The sequence below is a fragment of the Pseudorca crassidens genome, chromosome 20 (assembly GCF_039906515.1).
Source record: "Pseudorca crassidens isolate mPseCra1 chromosome 20, mPseCra1.hap1, whole genome shotgun sequence".
NCBI classification, from domain to species: Eukaryota; Metazoa; Chordata; class Mammalia; order Artiodactyla; family Delphinidae; genus Pseudorca; species Pseudorca crassidens.
The window spans coordinates 52,336,095-52,355,523 of record NC_090315.1 but is presented as its reverse complement, the minus strand read 5'-3'; the positions used below and the strand labels follow the sequence as shown (position 1 = coordinate 52,355,523).

Genomic DNA, 19,429 nt, shown 5'->3' with positions numbered 1-19,429 from the left:
ACAGACGCACGGACGGGAGGGCAGGCGCGAACAGAGTCCCCCGGCCGTCTGCGCTCGGAGGCGCGCGCCAGCCCTGGTCCGGGGCTCCCCCGTGCCGCCTCCAGGAGCCGCAGGCGGCGCTGTGCAGGCCGGCGCCGGCGGGAGGGAGGGCGCGCGAGCTGCCGGAGCCGGGGAGGCCCGGCGCGCCCGGCCCGCGATGTGAGCGGCGGCGGCTCCCACCTGGCGCCGCACCTGGAGCGCCGCGCTCCGGGGCGGCGGGGAGGATGTGCGCCGCCCGCAGCCGCCGCGCCCGCACCTGACCATGGAGTGCGCCCTCCTGCTCGCGTGCGCCCTCCCCGCCGCCCGCTCGGGCCCGCCGTGGGGGCCGGCGGGACGGGGGCGCGTGGCCAAGGCAGGTGCCCGGCGGGGAGGCGCCGATGGCGGGTGGCCGGGGACCCCAGCCCCGCCGCGCCCCTCACGCACGGTGTCACCTTTTCTCTTGCAGGCGCTCCAGCTCTGCTGCCTTTGCTGTGCGTCGGTCGCCGCAGCCTTAGCCAGTGACAGCCGAGGCGGCGGCGGCAGCGGATTAAACCACGGTTCGTATTCGCCCCCCCGCCCCCCCCCCCCGCAGAAGGGCTTCTCCAGGCACTTTGTCCCTTCCTTCCCCCCAAAGAGAGAAAGGGCAGATGAGGCCACCCCTCCCCCCACGTGGCAGGTGTGCGCGCGTCCTGGAAACGGTTCCTGTTTGGAGAGGGGGATGTGGCCCGGACTCTGAACTTATCGGAAGAATCAGTGCCTCAAGCTGCAAGTCACATAAATGAGAAAACAATACTTTCCCTCGTTCACAGACGGCTGGTTTAAAAAAAAAAAAAAATCCGTGCTGTGGTGAGAAATTAGAAAGTGAGTGGACATTGACTAGGTAGCTGGTATCAAAGGGCACCGTCCTCATCTCCTTCCTCTTCCGGGAAAGGACATGCCCCCTTCTTCCCCCATCTTCTTTCCTCCCCCATCTTTCCTCTCCCCCATCTTCCTTCCCCCCCCTTCACTCCTGTCCCCTTTCTCCCTTTCCTTCCTTCTTTCTCCCTTTTCTCTTCCCTCGTATCATTGATTCCCAAAGATCACTTTTAGAGAGAGAGGAAAGCAGGTATCCTCTGGTGGGGGGGCGGGGGGTTTTGCTTTATCTCCTTTGAAGTTCCCTCGCTTCAGACTTCCAGAACACTCTTTACTTCTGTCATTTATTAACTTCTCCCTGGCACCTGGAAGGAAAATCCTTGTTACCATTGTTCCCATGGGCTACTGGAGAACAGCTGATTCCTGATCCAAGGTTTCTATAGCAAGACCTTGATGTCTAGCTGGGGTTTTATCATTTTTTAGTCTTGCAGGGTTATCTCCTCCTCTCAGGGGACCAGGGATCATACTGCGGAGAGGGGGGATGGCAGAGTCATGGAGAAAGGCTGTGCTGCCAGGGAGTGGGTGAGTGAGGGGACAGGGGAGAGCCAGGAATTTGCCCTTGAGAAATTCGCCTTTTGTCCAACCAGAAAAGCTGGCTGCAGTTTCTAAAACAACCCCTCATTGTTTCATCAGGGCCAAATGGCTGGAGGTCCCCTCCATTCCAGCTACCACCTGTAAGGACCTCATCTTTAGGTAGCCCCTGAGCCGATTAATCAGATCACTCACTACAGGGGCCCTGACTGCCCCTCTTCCCATCAAGGACTGAATATTACCATCAGCTTGCTTGTTCATTCTCCCCTTGGAAACAAACTAGTAGCAGGTGTGTGGGTGGGGGGCTTTGCAGGCTGATTCTGCAGACCGCTGGCTGGATAAGGCTTCTGCGTGTTCTCCCAGCTAAGAGCAGGCAGAGTTTCAGATGGCTTTGGTCAAGGAGGTAAGAATCAGCTTACAGAGACTGTGTCTGAGCACATGTCAGGGATGCTTTTCACAATTAGGTTTTAGTATGGGGGAGGGAGAAGGTGGTTTGTCCCTAAGAAAAAGCTGTGTTTAATCAAAAGCCACATACCAGGAAAACGGCATAGTAGCAATTTTAAAGAGAAGAGAAATCATGTATATCCCACTCAGTTTTTTTAAGGTTAAGAGAAAAACATTTTTTTAATTGCTTTTTAATATGCATGTCAATTAGATAGTATTTCTAGTTAAAGGAGTGAAGAAGAAAATGGGGGAGAACGGCAAGAACATTGTAAGAATGAATTTCTCAAGCAATATGAGTAACAGATGGTTCATAGACAGAACATAGTTGAAAATTATTGTCATATTGGGATTTTTTTTTTTAATGTAGGACCAATTAGAATATCACTCGTTGATCCCTGCTAGCTACAGGGCTTCTGTTCATTCCTTAGCTTTTTTCTTTCTTTTCTCTTCTTGTTTTTTTTTTCCTTTTTTCTTTTTTCCGGTTGTTGACTATTTTCGGAAAAGGGAAATTCCTCTTGCTTTTCCTCCTCCAGTAACCAAGGACCCAAGTGACTCAAACATGCCTCTTGGTTATTCAGAATCTTTCTAAACACGGTCCAAATTAGTTTCCCATTCTGTGCCTAGAAAGTGGAAATACAGAGCGTTTTTTAATGCGCAGAGGGCATATTGCAGATCATCTTGTGGGATGATACTTTTCAGTTTCAATGTCGTGTGATAGAAAACAGTTTGCTAGCCTCGTTTTTTCAAGCAGCAAATTGTTGTTTAACTTCTCTTCTCTGGGACAAGCAGTAATTAGCGCTGCTCTAGGGAGCAACAGTGAAGGTATTTTTAAACACGTCTTTCCAGGTGTCCCCTGATCTGACACGCCCCCACCAACATGTCTGAGCAATTTTCAGCAACAGACTGTAGTGGGAAGTTCTGACAATTTCGAGGCATTTTTACGTATCCACTCTATTTTATGCTTACAATTAAATGGAATTGTCCCAGGGAAAGCTTGTTTGTAAAACGCTGAGTGATACAAGTGCTGGAGTTTTATTATCACATATAATTAATATTGGAAACATAAAACTACAGTTACTTGTTAATTACCTGAGAATTCATCTCAAGTTACTCAGTGCTGTGAGTTACATTTGAAATTTAAACTCTGTCCCCCCCACCCCAATGCTCCCAATGTAGTTTAAGCACAAAGGTATCATCTTGGAAAAAAGTGTTCCTTTCTTGGCTTTGTGGTTTTTATAGTTATTAATACTGTCTCCCCCAAATCAATTTTTATGTATGGATGACTCTATGACTAATATATAAAAAGTCCATCTCTCTCTGCAGACCATGAGAGTTGTGGCATTTTCCAGAAACATTCTTGACATTCTACAAGATGGTGCCTGACTTATAGTTTCTGTAGGAATTGCTGTGGCAGAGCTAATTGTCAAGATCACACAATTCTCCTCGTCATGAGCTGCTCTGAATTATAGGTAGTTTAGGTGCGAGGCAATAGAACAAGTACCTTTCAGCTGTGTGTTGCTCTTTGCCAGCCTTTTGGAAAGGGACCCTCGGGCACTGCGGGCCGTGGGTGCTGACAGCGAAACCTTTCCCATTGCAGATTACGTCTTTGTCACGCCGGTAGAAGTGGACTCGGGCGGGTCATATGTTTCACACGACATTTTGCACAGCGGCAGGAAAAAGCGGTCGGCGCAGAGTGCCAGCAGCTCCCTGCATTACCGATTTTCAGCATTTGGACAGGAACTACACTTAGAACTTAAGCCCTCGGCAATCTTGAGCAGTCACTTTATTGTCCAGGTACTTGGAAAAGATGGTGCTTCAGAGACTCGGGAACCCGTGGTGCCAAGATGTTTCTATCAGGGATTTATCAGAAACGACAGCTTGTCCTCCGTCGCTGTGTCTACATGTGCCGGCTTGGTAAGCACCCCCTACTCCCTCTTTCCTGTGTTTTGTATAACTGGAATGAACAGATGTCTGCAATCCTAAGTGCTCTTGCAGCCAACTCCACACATTCACACTGTCAGCTTTGATACGTATAATATTCTCAATTGAATTAATCTAATCTGCTCCCAGAAAAAGAAAATCTATCTAAAAGAACTTTAATTACCATTTAGAACGTTCTTTTGATGTTTAATGGTCTGGGCCTCTTCATTTTCCATGTTTGAGACGATCCCCCAAGGAAATTAATGTGATGGATGCCATTCGCTTTGGAAAGTCTTGAGAGACCAGGCTTTATATAAATCTAACAAGCTGCGTGCCTCCACAGTGCTTTGAAACAGGGAAAACCGTATTTAATGCAAAAGTGTGTTCACTGCCCTGGGAAGCCCAACCTTCCCTGTGGAAGGGAGGCCTCTTGTTTTCTTTCAACTAATCTGTTCACGTTGTCCTGCTCCCATAAGGCGTCCTTTCTGAGTGTGATGTGGTGTGTTCAGGGGCTGGTGGGATTAAGTGTGGCATCCAGGAAGGCAGGACACTTAAAAAGATTTGGGACGAGCGTTATTTCCTCTTGTGTAATCCTCAGCTGTTGGGCTCGAGATCAAGAATATTGGTATAAATGATGCTTGTCTCAGGATTCAGTCATCTGTGAGACAATAAATGGTGATCTGGGTCGATTTCATCTTCTGTTGCAATTGAGAAGTGTCTGTAACTGACAGAAGAGTTTGTGTGTGTTGAGACACACCATGGTCATGCTCTGGCGTGGCTAGAAGAAGGAAAATGTGAGAAGGCGCAGCAGAGGATGTAGTTAGTGTAACGTACGTGATACATCGTGACTGAGCAAGAGAGAGGGGCTCAGGCGCTGGTGAATGAAGACTCCCGTGTTCTTGGCTAGCTGAAACTTTATTATTTAACGTTTTTGTTTTCATATTGTGACTTGACATGTAGTTAAAATCTTTTATCACCACCAGAGTTACGATATTTTTTCGTATGGTCTTTAAACTATAGAGTGAAGCAAAGATTTAACAATTCCTGGCTAAGCTGGATCTGTTTAAATGAGCAATATGGCTTACTAGTGACGTATATGTTCTAAGATAGTTACACGCACCTAGGCAGCCCACACACACGTGAATATATCTTGTTTTTGTTGTTTGGTTGGTTTGGTTGTCATGAGTCTACTGCTCGTTTGGTAACGTCCCCCTCTTTTCCCTCTCTTCTATCTATTCCAGTATCCTTATGTCTTCAGAAGGAGGTTAGGCCCTCCATCACAGTGGCTTAAACTATCCCATTCCAGATAACCCAGTGGTGAAGAGTAGTCTGTCCAAGTTCATCTTTCATAGCAGCCCTTACTAGTAGGACCTTGGGCAAGTTATGAATCTCTCTGTGTCTTAGTGTCTCTCTCTCTACAATGGGAATAACAAGAGGGTTTACAGCACCGTGGGGATAAAGTGACTTCCTACATGGAAAGTGCTACAGCAGCTCTTGGAAGGCGCTTAGTCTCCCCGTGGTTAATGAGCTCAATATTCCACTTTCTGTGAGTGATAGGAAATCTGACCAATTATCCCATATTCATAGATGTTAGGTTGTTTCTCCTCAGAAGGAGATTCACTTTTGAACAGAGAATGACCACTTAACACAAAGAATGAGGCAAATTTAAAAGTTCCATCTTTGGGCTGAAGGTGAAAGAAGTCATTGGCAACCACATCTGCCCTTGTATAAGGCCGATATAATTTTTTTTCTTTGCGTACCAATCTGATTTTTGTTTGTTTTTATCTTTTAAATTCAATTTTTATTTTATATTGGACTGTAGTTGATTTACAATGTTGTGTTAGTTTCAGGTGTACAGCAAAGTGACTGAGTTATACATATACGTACACATATATGCATTCTTTTTCAGATTCTTTTCCCATATAGGTTATTACTGAATATTGAGTAGGGTTCCCTGTGCTATACAGTAGGTCCTTGTTGATTATCTATTTTATATATAGTAGTGTGTATATGTTAATCCCAAACTGCTAATTTATCCCTCCCCCACACCTTTACACTTTGGTAACCATAAGTTTGTTTTCAAAGTCCGTGAGTCTGTTTCTTGTTTTGTAAATAAGTTCATTTGTATCATATTTTAGATTCCACATATAAGCAAAATCATATGATATTTGTCTTTCTCTGTCTGACTTACTTCACTTAGTATGATCATCTCTAGGGCCATCCATGTTGCTGCAAATAGCATTTCATTCTTTTTTATAAGGCTGTTATAAATTGAAATCATGAAACTCACAATCTGTTCCTACTTTTCAACAAGCCAGCCACATATACTTAATTAACTTTAGTTCTGTAGGCCTCAGTTTCCTCTCCTGAGCCATGTGAAATTAGTTCTAAGACCACGGCCATCTCTAGGCATCTGAGTCCAATTATCCAATTGTTTGGGCCCATGGGGCATGGGGTAGGGAGAGGATCAAGCTTATCCCCCTTGCATTACCCACCTCCCCAAGTCCCTGCCGAACAGCAGCAAAATAGAGACACAGCCATCCTCAATCAAACAATAAGAACAATAAAACAAGTAAGAGGACAGAGCCACAAATGAGAAGCTGAGACACTGCTCTGTATTAACGTCTGTAACTTCTATTGAGGTATAATGTATATACAGAAAAGTGCAAAAATGTATACACAGAAAAATGCAAAAATCGTGGAGTACAGCCTAATGAATTTTTACAAAGTTCACACCGCTGTAACCCACAACCAGATCCAACAGGACATTACCAGTGTCCCAGAAGACCCCTACCCCACATCCCCTTCCAGTGACTGTCCACCAGAAGTAACCACTGTCCTAATTTGTCACATAGCTTAAGTTCGCCTATTTAAAAATTTTTTACCTAAGAGAGGGTCATACAATAATTCCTCTGTATGAATATTCTACATTGTTTCCATCTAATTGTTGGTGGCATTTAAATTGTTTCCAGTTTGGGGCTGTTAGGAGGAGGAATACTAAACATTCTCGTCTATGCCTTTGGGTGAGCTTATGGACACATTCTGTTGGAAACATACCAAAGACTGAAGTTGCTGGGTCATAGGTTAATATATATGTTTTCCCTAAAGCAAAATAGCGAGCAGTGTGGTCAGTGTTCGTTTGTTGGTTTTGCGGCTAACCCTTATACAGGCAGCGCTCACCCTAAGCAGGGAGAGCGGCACCGCCCAGCTCCTTCCCCAGGAACTGCACTTACCGCTCTTTTCCTAGATTCAGCCAAACGGCTTTTCAGAGTGGTTGCACTAATTTACACGGCCGTCAGCAGTGGGTAAGAGTTCCAGTTGCTCCACATTCTCATCGACACTTGGCTGTTGTCTGTCTTTTCCATTTCTGCCACTCCCACTGATGGATGTGAAGCAGTATCACACAGTGGGTTTAGTTTGCGTTGTTCTGATGGTTAATGAAGTTGAGTATCCTTTCTTATGCCTACTGGCCACTTGTATACCCTCTTTTGTGATATCATATATGGACAAGAAGTATTATACAGGTTTTCCCTGTTATCTGAAAATAGAGTGTCCCTATGAAGTCTTTCGTATGACAAAAGCAAAGAAGCAATTACCTTAGGACACATCTTGGCAATGAATGCACAAAATAAATGGACATAAAGCACAAGTGCTCACAGACGTAGTTCAGAGCGACAGTGGCTTGATGCAGAGATTCTTAGTGCAGTTCCTGGGGAAGGAGCTGGGCGGTGCCGCTCTCCCTGCTTAGGGTGAACGCTGCCTGTATAAGGGTTAGCTGCAAAACCAACCAAACACTGACCACGCTGATCGCTATTTTGCTTTGGTTTTTTTCCCCATAAAAACGAAAATCCTCTTCGTATTTCTTTTGGTTAGCAAAAACCAGGTGCTAATTGCGTTTTTCATAAAAGCAAAGTGACATAAAGCAAACTTGCGAAAGTGGAGGACTCCTGTATATGTTTTCAGCCCAAACTGTGGTGCTTTTTCCTTTCTTTGTGAAGAGAAACAAGGCTTCTGAGCAAAAACACCTTTGCCAACTTAGCATCTTTGATATCATGGCTTTGCATCTCTAACGATGCATTGACCTGCATATGAAACACTGTTGAATAGCAATAGTGAACTCTGGGAAATCACTTGAGGCGCCACATTGAAGAATCTCTTCTCTAGGCCCATTGAGAGATGGGGATGGAGGAAAATCATCACTCCAGGAGGAAGAATCTTTCCTTCTAGCTACCCAGAACCCATGAACACTGCTCACCTTCTTTGGTCAGACAGGGGGTTCCTAAAGTGAATTAGCAAGTGCTGTAATGCATTCAGAATAGAATAATTCAAGGCTTCAGGAGATGGGCAGGTCTCTAACATGCTTGGTGGACGGGCAGGTCTCTTACACGCGTGTCAGAGTTCACAAGCCAGAAGAGATAAACGACTCTTCTGGCATGAATACAGAAACTGGCATGAGGTGAAGGAGACTGAGATGAATCTTCTTTCACCTGAAGTGTCTCCGTTGGTGTTTCCCCGAGACGGGGGCTGGCAACTGGCATCAGAGTGACTTTCAAGGTTCTAGCAATTTCCTAGTGTGCATCAGTGTGTATTAAAAAAGTGAGAAGTCCCCTTTAGATAATAGAGTACTGACAGGAAAGCTAACCATTAACTTGACTTGGTAGGGAAACTCCAAGAGCGAGCGAGAGAGGGTGGAGGGGTTCTAATAGTGAAATATATTTGCATACATACATATTCCGGTTAGGATTTCTCCGGCAGGGAATTCAATAATTCAGAATTAAACTATACTCGAAATAGTCTCTTAAAATGTACCCCCCACACACGATGGGTCTCATTTTATTCAGGAGTTGAGTAGGCAGTTATTTACTTGGAATAATCCATTAAACAGGAGTTGCAAACTTCCACGAGTGAATCTGCCTACCGTTATGTCTGGAGGGGGGTGTCCTTTAAAATTTTTTTTGGAGTATAGTTGCTTTACAATGTTACGTTAACTTCTACTGCACAGCGAAATGAATCAGCCATACGTATACATATATCCCGTCCCTTTTGGATTTCCCTCCAATTTAGGACACCACCGTGCATTAAGTAGAGTTCCCTGTGCTCTGCAGTAGGTTCCCCTCAGTTGTCTATTTTATACATAGTATCAATAGTGTACATGTGTCAAGCCCAATCTCCCAGTTCCTCCCACCCGTCTCCTTTCCCCCTTGGTATCTGTACATTTGTTCCCTATGTCTGTGTCTCTATTTCTGCTTGGCAAATTAGGTCATCTATAAGATTTTTCTAGATTCCGCATATATGCATTATTATACGACATTTGTTTTTCTCTTTCTGACTTCACTCTGTATGACAGTCTCTAGATCCATCCACGTCTCTACACATGACCCGATTTCGTTCCTTTTTATGGCTGAGTAATATTCCATGTATATATGCACCACGTCTTCTTTATCCATTCCTCTGTTGACAGACATTTAGGTTGCCTCCGTGACCTGGCTATTGTAAATAGTGCTGCTATGAACATTGGGGTTGCACGTGTCTTTTTGAATTATGGTTTTCTCAGGGTATATGCCCAGTAGTGGGATTGCTGAGTCGTATGGTAGTTCTATTTTTAGTTTTTTAAGGAACCTCCAAACTGTTCTCCATAGTGGCTGTGTCAATTTACATTCCCACCAACAGTTCCCTTTTCTCCACACCCTCTCCAGCATTTATTGTTTGTAGATTTTTTGATGATGGCCATTCTGACCAGTGTGAGATGATACCTCATTGTAGTTTTGATGTGCATTTCTCTAATGATTAATGATGTTGAACATCTTTTCATGTGTTTGTTGGCCATCTGTGTGTCTTCTTTGGAGAAAGGTCTGTTTAGGTCTTCTGCCCATTTTGGGATTGGGTTGTTTGTTTTTTTGATATTGAGCTGCATGAGCTGCTTGTATATTTTGGAGATTAATCCTTTGTCAGTTGCTTTGTTTGCAAATATTTTCTCCCATTCTGAGGGTTGTCTTTTCGTCTTGTTTATGGTATCCTTTGCTGTGCAAAAGCTTTTAAGTTTTTGTTTGTTTGTTTGTTTGTTTGCTGTATGCAGGCCTCCGGCTCCTCCCGCTGCGGAGCACAGGCTCCGGCACGCAGGCCCAGCGGCCATGGCTCACGGGCCCAGCCGCTCCGCGGCATGTGGGATCCTCCCGGACCGGGGCACGAACCCGTGTCCCCTGCATCGGCAGGCGGACTCTCAACCACTGCGCCACCAGGGAAGCCCCTGCTTTTAAATTTTTTAAATTTTGAATGCCTTTCAACAGGAACAAGCTCTCTCCAGCTCACCAGTGCTCCCTATGCCTGGCTGCCTTACACCCTGTGAAGGTTATGTAGGTTTGCAGAACTTTGTCCCAGAATCTCAGGGTTGCAGATGAGCCCAATCTAATCACTCTCTGCCATGTACGTTCTTTTGACCATACCCAGCATCTCCTTGACCACCATGTTGATGAAACTGTCATTACATCCAGGAAGCCTATGCCATTGTCAGGAGACCCTTCATCTTGATGTTGACATACAACCTGCCTTCTTATGACTTTCACCTGTATTTCTTAATTTCGTTGTCTGGGATGCTAGGACAAACCTTTGTCTTTCTTCCTACATACTAGGAGATCTCAAAGACCCTTTTGCCCCCAATTTTTCTACCTCGGCATTCCTTTTTCAGGAAGACGGTAATTTTCAGAGTGTGGTCAGCTGGATTAGCTTAACTTGAGGTGTTGAAAATGTCAATATCTCTACATACAACAGAAGGTCAGGGAGGCTGGGCCCAGGAGTACGTATTTTTAATTCTCCAAGTGATTCTAATAGGTATTAACATTAGAGAACCATTGGATTAAGACATTGGACATAGAGGCAAGTTTTTTTTTTTTCTTAATTGCTGTTGGTTTGACAGACTGAGCCCATTTCTGCAACTTAGTAGAAATGTCACATTTGGAGAACTGACCAGAAAGATACATTGAATGACTGTCATTCAGGTATCGATGGGCTTCTGTTATGTCAGGCACTGTTCAGGGCACAGGGTGGAAGAAGCTGCAGGCAAGGTGGATGCTGTCTTTCGTGTCACTGGATTTCATTCTAAGGAAGAAATGGAGTGGTGATGTTAGACCGAGAAATGCTATTTTATTTTGAACCAGGCTGTGATGCAGCAGAGCCCTGGAACAAAGGGTTCATGGAGTATGGTTTTAGATTAGGGTGTTAACAACTCAGAAATGTCCTGTGTTAAAGACATTTGCTTAACTGTTTAAAAAGTTTCCCTAACTTATTTGACTGTGGAAACTTTTTTTCAAGGAACCTCTCTTCATAGTCTGCTAGTGACAAGAAAATCACCAAAGCACTAATTCCCCAAAGAGGTACTATGATATTATGTATTGATTTCTAACTCAGAGGTATTCCAGCCATAAAAGGGTTTTATGACCCTAGAAGTGGTATCATGGTCATATATGCCGATAAGATTCGGGAAACTCTTATTAAGCAAATGTCTTTGCTCTAATACATTTCTCACCTTCTAATATGCCTTGGGAAGCTCCAAGCGGGGGAATTTTGATACTAATTCGACTGCTTCCCCATCCCCTCTTTTAAGCCATGCTTCCGTCCACAACTTGCCCAGGGTTCCATGGTTCACCACGAAAGGACAATTCTTAGGTCTGAGATTATTTGTACTTTATTGGTACCAGATGAATCCAGCTACCGCGTACGTCTTCCAGTTGGGAAAACGCACCTCTTGCTTAAACTCTGGACACTCAGCTCCAATGTGAAGATCAAAGCAAGAGGCATGCAAAAATGCCACCTCTATAGCATTTGTGCCCAGATCTGTGATACGTGGGTGCTTTGCCTCTGATTAATCCCCTCAGCAGGGGGCCCAGCTGGCGGGAGTGGTAGAGAGCTGTGCTGTCCCTTTGGCATCTTCTGTCCAGTCTCTGATTAGGATCCAGCCTCAGCATCACATCAGGGGCTCAGAGTGGAATATGTACCACGAAATCCCTCCAGCCTTGACTGCCGATGCACCGTCCAATTCTGTCCCTTGGTTTTCCTTCCTTTCCTTTTGCTTTGTCTTCAACAATTAAACCATAAGTGGTGTTTCTCTTCCATGGCTGGCTGCCCTAATGTCCCCATTGTCTCTTTCTTAGTGGTGGCCTTTTCGGACTCTGACGGCAGGGACCTGTTCTCCGGAGAGCCTAGGTCCCTGAAAGGAGCTTTGGTAGCAGTTGGTTTCAATAGGCAGTAGGGGAACACTTTGATCTCCTTGTTTTTCAGAAGTATTTTATGACTCAGAAAGCTCCGCCATTGAGTTGTCTGTTGCTGGTCGCTGGCTGCCCGGTAGTCTTTAGAAAGATTTCCATTCATAAAAGGGCTGAAGTTAAATGACCTTAGTCCAGACAGGCAGAAAGAACGCAGGCTGTCCTGCTTTGTGGGGCCTCGTTAACCAGCAGAGGTTTGCTGCGTGACACACACCCCCTTGGCACTTTTTGGTCACTTGACAGGATCACGTGAGGTTAAGGATTAGACTGGGTTCTATTTACAAGTTTTTGGACACAGGCTGACCCAAATCAGAGATGTTTTCTTAGGTTATGCCTTGTTTCATCAAGGGTAAAAAGATTTTTTTTTTTCCTCTTTCCTTTATGCTCCTTTCAGACATGATGTGTGAAGATGATTATTTGCTCATAACAACACTTTTAGCAAAATGCCAGGCAGTCTTTTTTTTAAAAAAAATTGCCAAGGTGTTCTGATGATGGAATTTATGATGCACACTAAAGTGGAAATGCCTTTGAACTTAGCTTTCAGTCTCCAATCCTGAGTTTTGTTTTTAATCACTAAAGACTTTTAAAAACAATTACAAAGAAAAATCTAAAATATCAAGATTCATCATTTTGGCAACTGTGTAAAGTATCTTGTGAGTTTTATAGCTATTTTGACTGTGTCGTGTTTCCTGAGTACCAGTGTCTCTCTAGAAAAATTCAGTTCTCTGTGAAGACTAGGAAGGGTGTTGTGTATTGAACTACTTCTTTGTGTTATTTTGATATTTAAAACAAATGTAAAGTTCTTTCATCCTAATAAAGCATATCTAGGTTTCATTGAACAAAAAACAAACAAAAAAACCCACCAGGGTTCTTGCCAGAGAGCGGGACCCCCAGGCTGATTTGAAGGGTGCTCTCGTGGGAGGGTGAAAGGCTGATCCTTTCTCCCCATGCTCTCTGCCTGTTAGAGGATGGCCACTGAAGCATCAGTCTCCCCGAAGGCCAGAATTGTGAATCTTGGGCTCTGCACCTCAGTTTTCTCATCTGTAAAGAGATGAGAAATGGGCAATGGTAACTCCCTCTCTCAGGATTGTGACGAGCTATGAATGAACTCTATCCTCGATTATTCTTTTCATTGTTGTTTGTTTTTTTATTGAGTTATAGTTGGTATACAATATTATAAAGTTACAGATGTTCACTATAGTGATGCACGATTTTTAAGGGTCATCCTCCATTTATAATTATTATAAAATATATATATATATAAAATACTCCATTTATAATTATTATAAAATACTGGCTGTATTCCCCATGTTATACAATATATCCTTGTAGCTTATTTTATATGTAATAGTTTGTACCTCTTACTCTCCTACCCTTATATTGCCCCTCCTCCTTTTCTCTCCCCACCGGTAACCACTAGTTTGTTCTCTGTATCTGTGAGAGTTTACTTCTTTCCGTTATATTCACTAGTTTGTTGTAGTTTGTAGATTCCCTGTGTAAGTGATACCATACAGTATTTGTCCTTCTCTGTCTGACTTACTTCACTTAGCATAATACCGTCCATCCATGTTGCTGCAAATGGCACAATTTCACTCTTTTTCAGTAGTATTCCATTGTGTGTGTGTGTGTGTGTGTGTGTGTGTAGATACACACACACACACATCTTCTTTATCCATTCACCTGTTGATGTACATTGAGGTTGCTTCCGTATCTTGGCAATTGTAAATCATGCTGCCGTGAGCGCTGGGGGTGCCTGTATCTTTTTGCATTACTGTTGTTGCTTTCAGATACAGACCCAGGAGTGGAATTGCTGTGTCATATGGTAGTTCCTTGATTATTCTTGACTTTGGTCTCTGAGAGGGTCTAGGAAGGAAACGGTAATTGAAGCTCCTGCCCTGGAGCCTTTTCGAGCTAGTCAGAACAGGAAATGAGCCCTTGGATGTTGGCAGTCGTCCTGGTGAGAGTCCTGGGGGTTTTGTGGGGGAAGGTAACCACTACTTGATCAACTGTGAAGACATAAAATGAGAGGAAGATAAAGAATCAAAGAGGAAGGAGCAAAGAAATCGATAAAGATGGGGATCAAGGTGCATAAGATAAAGCAGGGCAGTGTAATGTAATGCTACACTGCAGGTAATGTAGTGTAATTACAGGTAATGTAGTGTAATGCTTTACTGTGTGACCCAGGTCAGATTACTTACCCTCTCTGGGCTTAATTTCTTCACTGGCCAGATGAGGATAACAGTAGTTCCTCCCTCAGGTTTATGGATGCTTAATTGAAACAAAAATGGTCCGTGTACAATGCTAAAAAACAGTGCCTGGCACATAGTAATAACATCGATAGTGTGATAATATATCAAGTAGTAATTGGTATTATCGTAGCAGAATTGGCTAATGCCAATCCACCTTACCACCCACAGACAGTAAAGTTGTAGTCTAGATCTTAATAACAGTTTATATTGATTGAGCATGTATTGAATTATTAAAACTGGCGCCATGGGCTTCCCTGGTGGCGCAGCGGTTGAGAGTCCGCCTACCGATGCGGGGGACACGGGTTCGTGCCCCGGTCCGGGAAGATCCCACGTGCCGCGGAGCGGCTGCGCCCGTGAGCCATGGCCGCTGAGCCTGCGCGTCCGGAGCCTGTGCTCCGCAACGGGAGAGGCCACAACAGTGAGAGGCCCGCGTACCGCAAAAACAAACAAACAAACAAAAAAACAAAACTGGCGCCGTGGAGAGGAAGATTCAGCTAAGACACAGATGGAGGCCTTAACGATATTTAACCACCAGTCGGCATATTGCTATTCAAGGTCTAAAGTAGCAGTTTTTTTCTCCCCATGAGCTTGAAAAAGACTTGGGCACTTTGGAGGGGAAAAAACTATATATATTTAGGCTCCGCTTCTGAACATTCAGTAGGTACTAGGTAGAGCCTGTGTGTCCACTTGAATAAAGGAAAGAAAAGCTTCACAGATGGTTCCGGGGCCACTGGGGCCTGTGAATCATTGTCCTAAAGAAGTCCGCAAAGAACCTTCTCCGGGGAGATAGAAGACTAGTGGAACATGCTTTTGGAGAATTGTTTTTGCTTTTGGAATGCATCACACCTTGTAAGTGTGGTCATTGATGCTCTGACTAGCGTTAGGCACTGTGTGTACTAAGCGGGGGCAGGTAGGGGTGGCTAATGTGAATCCAGGTGTACAGATGGTTCTTGTTTCTATATTATAGGACTTCTCAGTGGCAAGTATTAGAACAACTCCACCTTGGACTTGGTTAAGCATAAGAAAATATATTTTTTGGCTCTGGGATAAACTTTCTTCTCTCTCTCCCCCTCCCTCCCCCTCTCCCCCTCCCTCCCCCTCTCCCCCTCCCTCCCCCTCTCCCCCTCCCCTCCCTCCCCCTCCCCCTTCCCCTCCCTCTCCTCCCTCCCCCCTTCCTCCTCTTTCCTTCTTCCCCTCCCCCACCTTGTACTAGATGACTAGCTTTCAGCAAGGCTGGACCCAAGCTACCCAATGACATAATCACTTCCGTCTTTCTATCAGTCTTTCAGCTCTCTTTTCTCTTCTATCTTGCCCTTCTGCATGCAGGACCACCCGAATTCCAGACATGATTCAGACGTTTCACTGGGTGCCTGGTTATCTCTTGTGACTTACGGAGCAGTAACTCCGCAGTTGTAACCTATATCATGCGTGAGAACAAGTGGGTGGGGCTCTGGGCTGCATTTGCTCTCTCACCTGTCAGTAAGCCTCACAGGGCCACAGTCAAACCATCTGTGTGTCCAAACAAGACTAAATCGTATTTTGGTTTCTGTATTGGCGTGTGAATTAACGCACAGAAGGAGGTCTGGGATCATGCACCGCAAGCCAAGAGCTCCCCAGTTACCTATCAGTTTGAAGCTCTTTTTGAAGCCAGAGTTGATTCTTTCTGTTGTGTGTGTGCCCTTAGGATGTACGTAAATTGTGTTAGCCAGTACTATTTCTGAAGCGCTTTTTTTTTTGGTGGAGAAGTCCTTAAAAATAATGTGTACTTGGAGTTTCTTATCACGACGTAAGCATCTATCTTATTCTTTTAACTGCTGTATATGTAATCATTCCCTTCCGGTTAATATATTTGTTTCCAGTTTTTTTTTTTTGCTGTTGCTGAAAAAGCATGCATATATATGAGTCTTCTTTGTGTGTCTGGCGGGCTGGGGGGCGTTATTTTTATAACATCTTTATTGGAGTATAATTGCTTTACAATGTCGTGTTAGTTTCTGCTTTACAACAGAGTGAATCAGCTGTATGTATACATATATCCCCATATCCCCTCCCTCTTGCGTCTCCCTCCCACCCTCCCTATCCCACCCCTCTAGGTCGTCACAAAGCATTGAGCTGATCTCCCTGTATATGGGTCTTCTTAGTTGCATGCAATTGTATATTTTATGAGAGAGAGAGACAGAAAGACCTACTTTATGAAAAGCTGAGATGCCAAACGCATATGGGATGTAAGCTATGGCCAGAGATTGACTTGCTGATACTGACATTATCCACCCAATATCACTATCACCTTGGTTGTATAACATGCAGAATTACTGAGAACTCACTTCATTCTTTGTTTTCCATGAGCCTAAGACAGTGGCTTAGAAAACCAGTTCTCTCCAGGGGAGCATGTGTGCTGGTAAAATTGCATGGTTTCCCACCATCAACAATAAACAATTTAAGGGAAAATGGTACTGATTAATTCCTGAAGTCCAAGTATAAACAGGCCTAATGTTAACAGTGCACATGAAGGCTCTCATGACCCAAAATATTTGCCTGGCTTTCCTGCACATCTCTGTCCACAAACCCAGGAGTTCCTCCTCAGTTAGATCAAGTTATTCCCATGGAAGCGCGTTCCCACGGTTTTTCTATCAAGTTACAGGGCCCCGTACACTCAAATACCATAATACAAGTCTGGTGAGAGTGTTCTGTCTGGACTGCACGCTCACCTCTCCTGAAGGGATGCCTTTGATGTATGGAAGGATTTCATGTTCAGCTGAATTCTTTTGATTGCTTATTCATGCCACTGAGCTTTGAAATATCTTATCTGCCCTTATTACCACCACAAGTCAAGGGGGCATGCTTTCTAATATAAATTATAAAGTGCACATCACTAATTTACTAGAAGCCGGCTATGTGCACACCCTCCTTTAGAACTGGCACTTGAAAGGGATTGAGATAAGCTAGTCAAAGGAGATTATCTCTCTCATTATTTACTGAGTTCTCCCACAGCCGAGTGCTGCTTGAGTGTCTGTGGGTTCATTCTGTGACTTTACAATTCCTCAGCTCCCTTTCATATTTTCCTTTGTCACTTCGAGGAGGCGAATGAAGAGTTACCCCAGATGAATTTCTCTGTCGATAAATAATGAACGCAATTTTTATTTCTACCTTGATTGTCGAGTTGAGGTCTGTTGTAGGCAGCACAGAGATGTGGCTGAAAGAAAATGTTACTGAAAAGCGTTCTCACTCTTTAAATATGCTAATGTGTTTTCCTAAGGCTTAGTCTTGTCTCAGGTTTTACAGTCATTGTTTTCCTGTGAAAGGCACTGAAGTAAGATGAATTCCAGTCCCTTTAAAAGATTCCTTTTGTGCATAAAGCAAATGCTAATTTCTGTCTAATATATATTTAGCACTGTCATTTACGATAAAATAATATCTAGATCAGTGAGTCTCAGCCTAGAGAGCTTTAAAAAAAATGTAGATGCCCAGAGCCTACCCCAGGCCAATGAGAGCAGGATAGCTGAGGATGAGGCCCAGGTATCTGTGTTTTTAAAAGACTCCCCAGTTGATTCTAATGTGCTGTCAAGTTTGAGGACCCCTGCTCTAGATAAACGTCCTCAGGGACTTTAGAGATGCTGTTACCTTAGAAATGCCTTGTGCAGTAACTTAAGAAGGCAGGATGGTATGTTAAAATGCATGGGAGTTTTAGAAGTTCATCTCTTTCACTTAAGAGTTACGTGATCTTGGTGAAATTATTCTTTTTAAAGACATTTTATTTTTAATTAATTAATTAATTTTTGGCTGCGTTGGCTCTTCGTTGCTGCGCATGGGCTTTTCTCTAGTTGCAGCGAGCGGGGCTACCCTTCGTTGTGGTGCGCCGGCTTCTCATTGTGGTGGCTTCTCTTGTTGTGGAGCACGGGCTCTCGGTGTGCGGGCTTCAGTAGTTGTGGCATGTGGGCTCAGTAGTTGTGGCACACGGGCTTAGTTGCTCCGCGGCATGTGGGATCTTCCCGGACCAGGGCTCAAACCCATGTCCCCTGCATTGGCAGGCGGATTCTTAACTGCTTCACCACCAGGGAAGTCCAGACATTTTATTTTGAAATAGTTTTAGACTCACAAACAGTTGCAAAGATAATATAGAGAGTTCCCATGTATCCTTCACCCAGCTTTGGGACATTATCAAATTATCTGAGAATCTAGTTGCCCTGACTGTAAAGCAGAGATTAAAAAAAAAAAAAAATTCAAAAACAACCTTCAAAGTGAAACCGTACACCTAAGGTTGGGACTTGAACCCAGCCAAAACCGACACTGGGACTTGAACCCACTGTCTTTTAATTGAGATCACACACCTGGTCTCAGGACTTAATGAAGCTCCCGTTCTTTCTCTAATTGCAGAAAGAATTCAGTGAGACAAAGTCATAGGTAAGAAGTGGATTTATTTAGAGAGATACACATTCCGTAGACAGAATGTTGTCCATCTCAAGAGGCGAGAACGGCCCTGGGAGAAACACACTCCACAGACAGAGTGTGAGACATCTGAGAAGGCGAGAGTCCCCGAAATATGCATTGGTTAGTTTTTATGGGCTGGGTAATTTCATAGGCTAATGAGTGGGAGGATTATTCCAACTATCTTGAAGAAGAGGCAGAGATTTCCAGGAATTGGGCCACGCCCACTTTTTGGCCTTTTATGGTCAGCCTCGGAACTGTCATGGCGCCTGTGGGTGTGTCCTTTAGCATATGCTAATGTATTAGAGTGAGCACATAATGAGGCTCAATTGGAAGTCGAAACTTCTGCCGTCTTGAACCTAGTTGGTTCTAACTAGTTGGTTCTTACCAATTTATGTTGTATCCTCAAGGGCTATGTCATGCTTTTAGAGGTTGTGCCCTGCCCCCTTCCTTCCTGTTTCAAAAGGGTTACCTTGAGGATTAAATGAGAGAATGATAACATATAAAAATTGTGGGAGTAGAATTCTAAATTGGCCCCCAAGCTTCCCAGCCTCTGGTGTATGCACACCTTCTCCCAGTGATTCGATCAACTGCTAATTTAGGTGCTGCTGGGAAGGGATTTTGCAGATGTAATGAAGGCTTCACATCACTTGACCTTAGGACAGGAAGATTGTC

The 19,429-nt window shown here is 44.2% G+C and overlaps 1 protein-coding gene across 1 annotated transcript in view; it reads left to right on the top strand.

Moving 5' to 3' along the window:
• The first annotated feature begins 301 nt into the window (after positions 1–301).
• ADAMTS18 (ADAM metallopeptidase with thrombospondin type 1 motif 18) overlaps positions 302–19,429 on the top strand; it is a 157,269-nt gene continuing 138,141 nt past the window's right edge. The window contains exons 1-2 of the mRNA XM_067720437.1: positions 302–575; positions 3,503–3,819. Coding sequence (XP_067576538.1) covers positions 302–575; positions 3,503–3,819 — 591 coding nt within the window. The remainder of the gene's footprint in view (positions 576–3,502; positions 3,820–19,429) is intronic.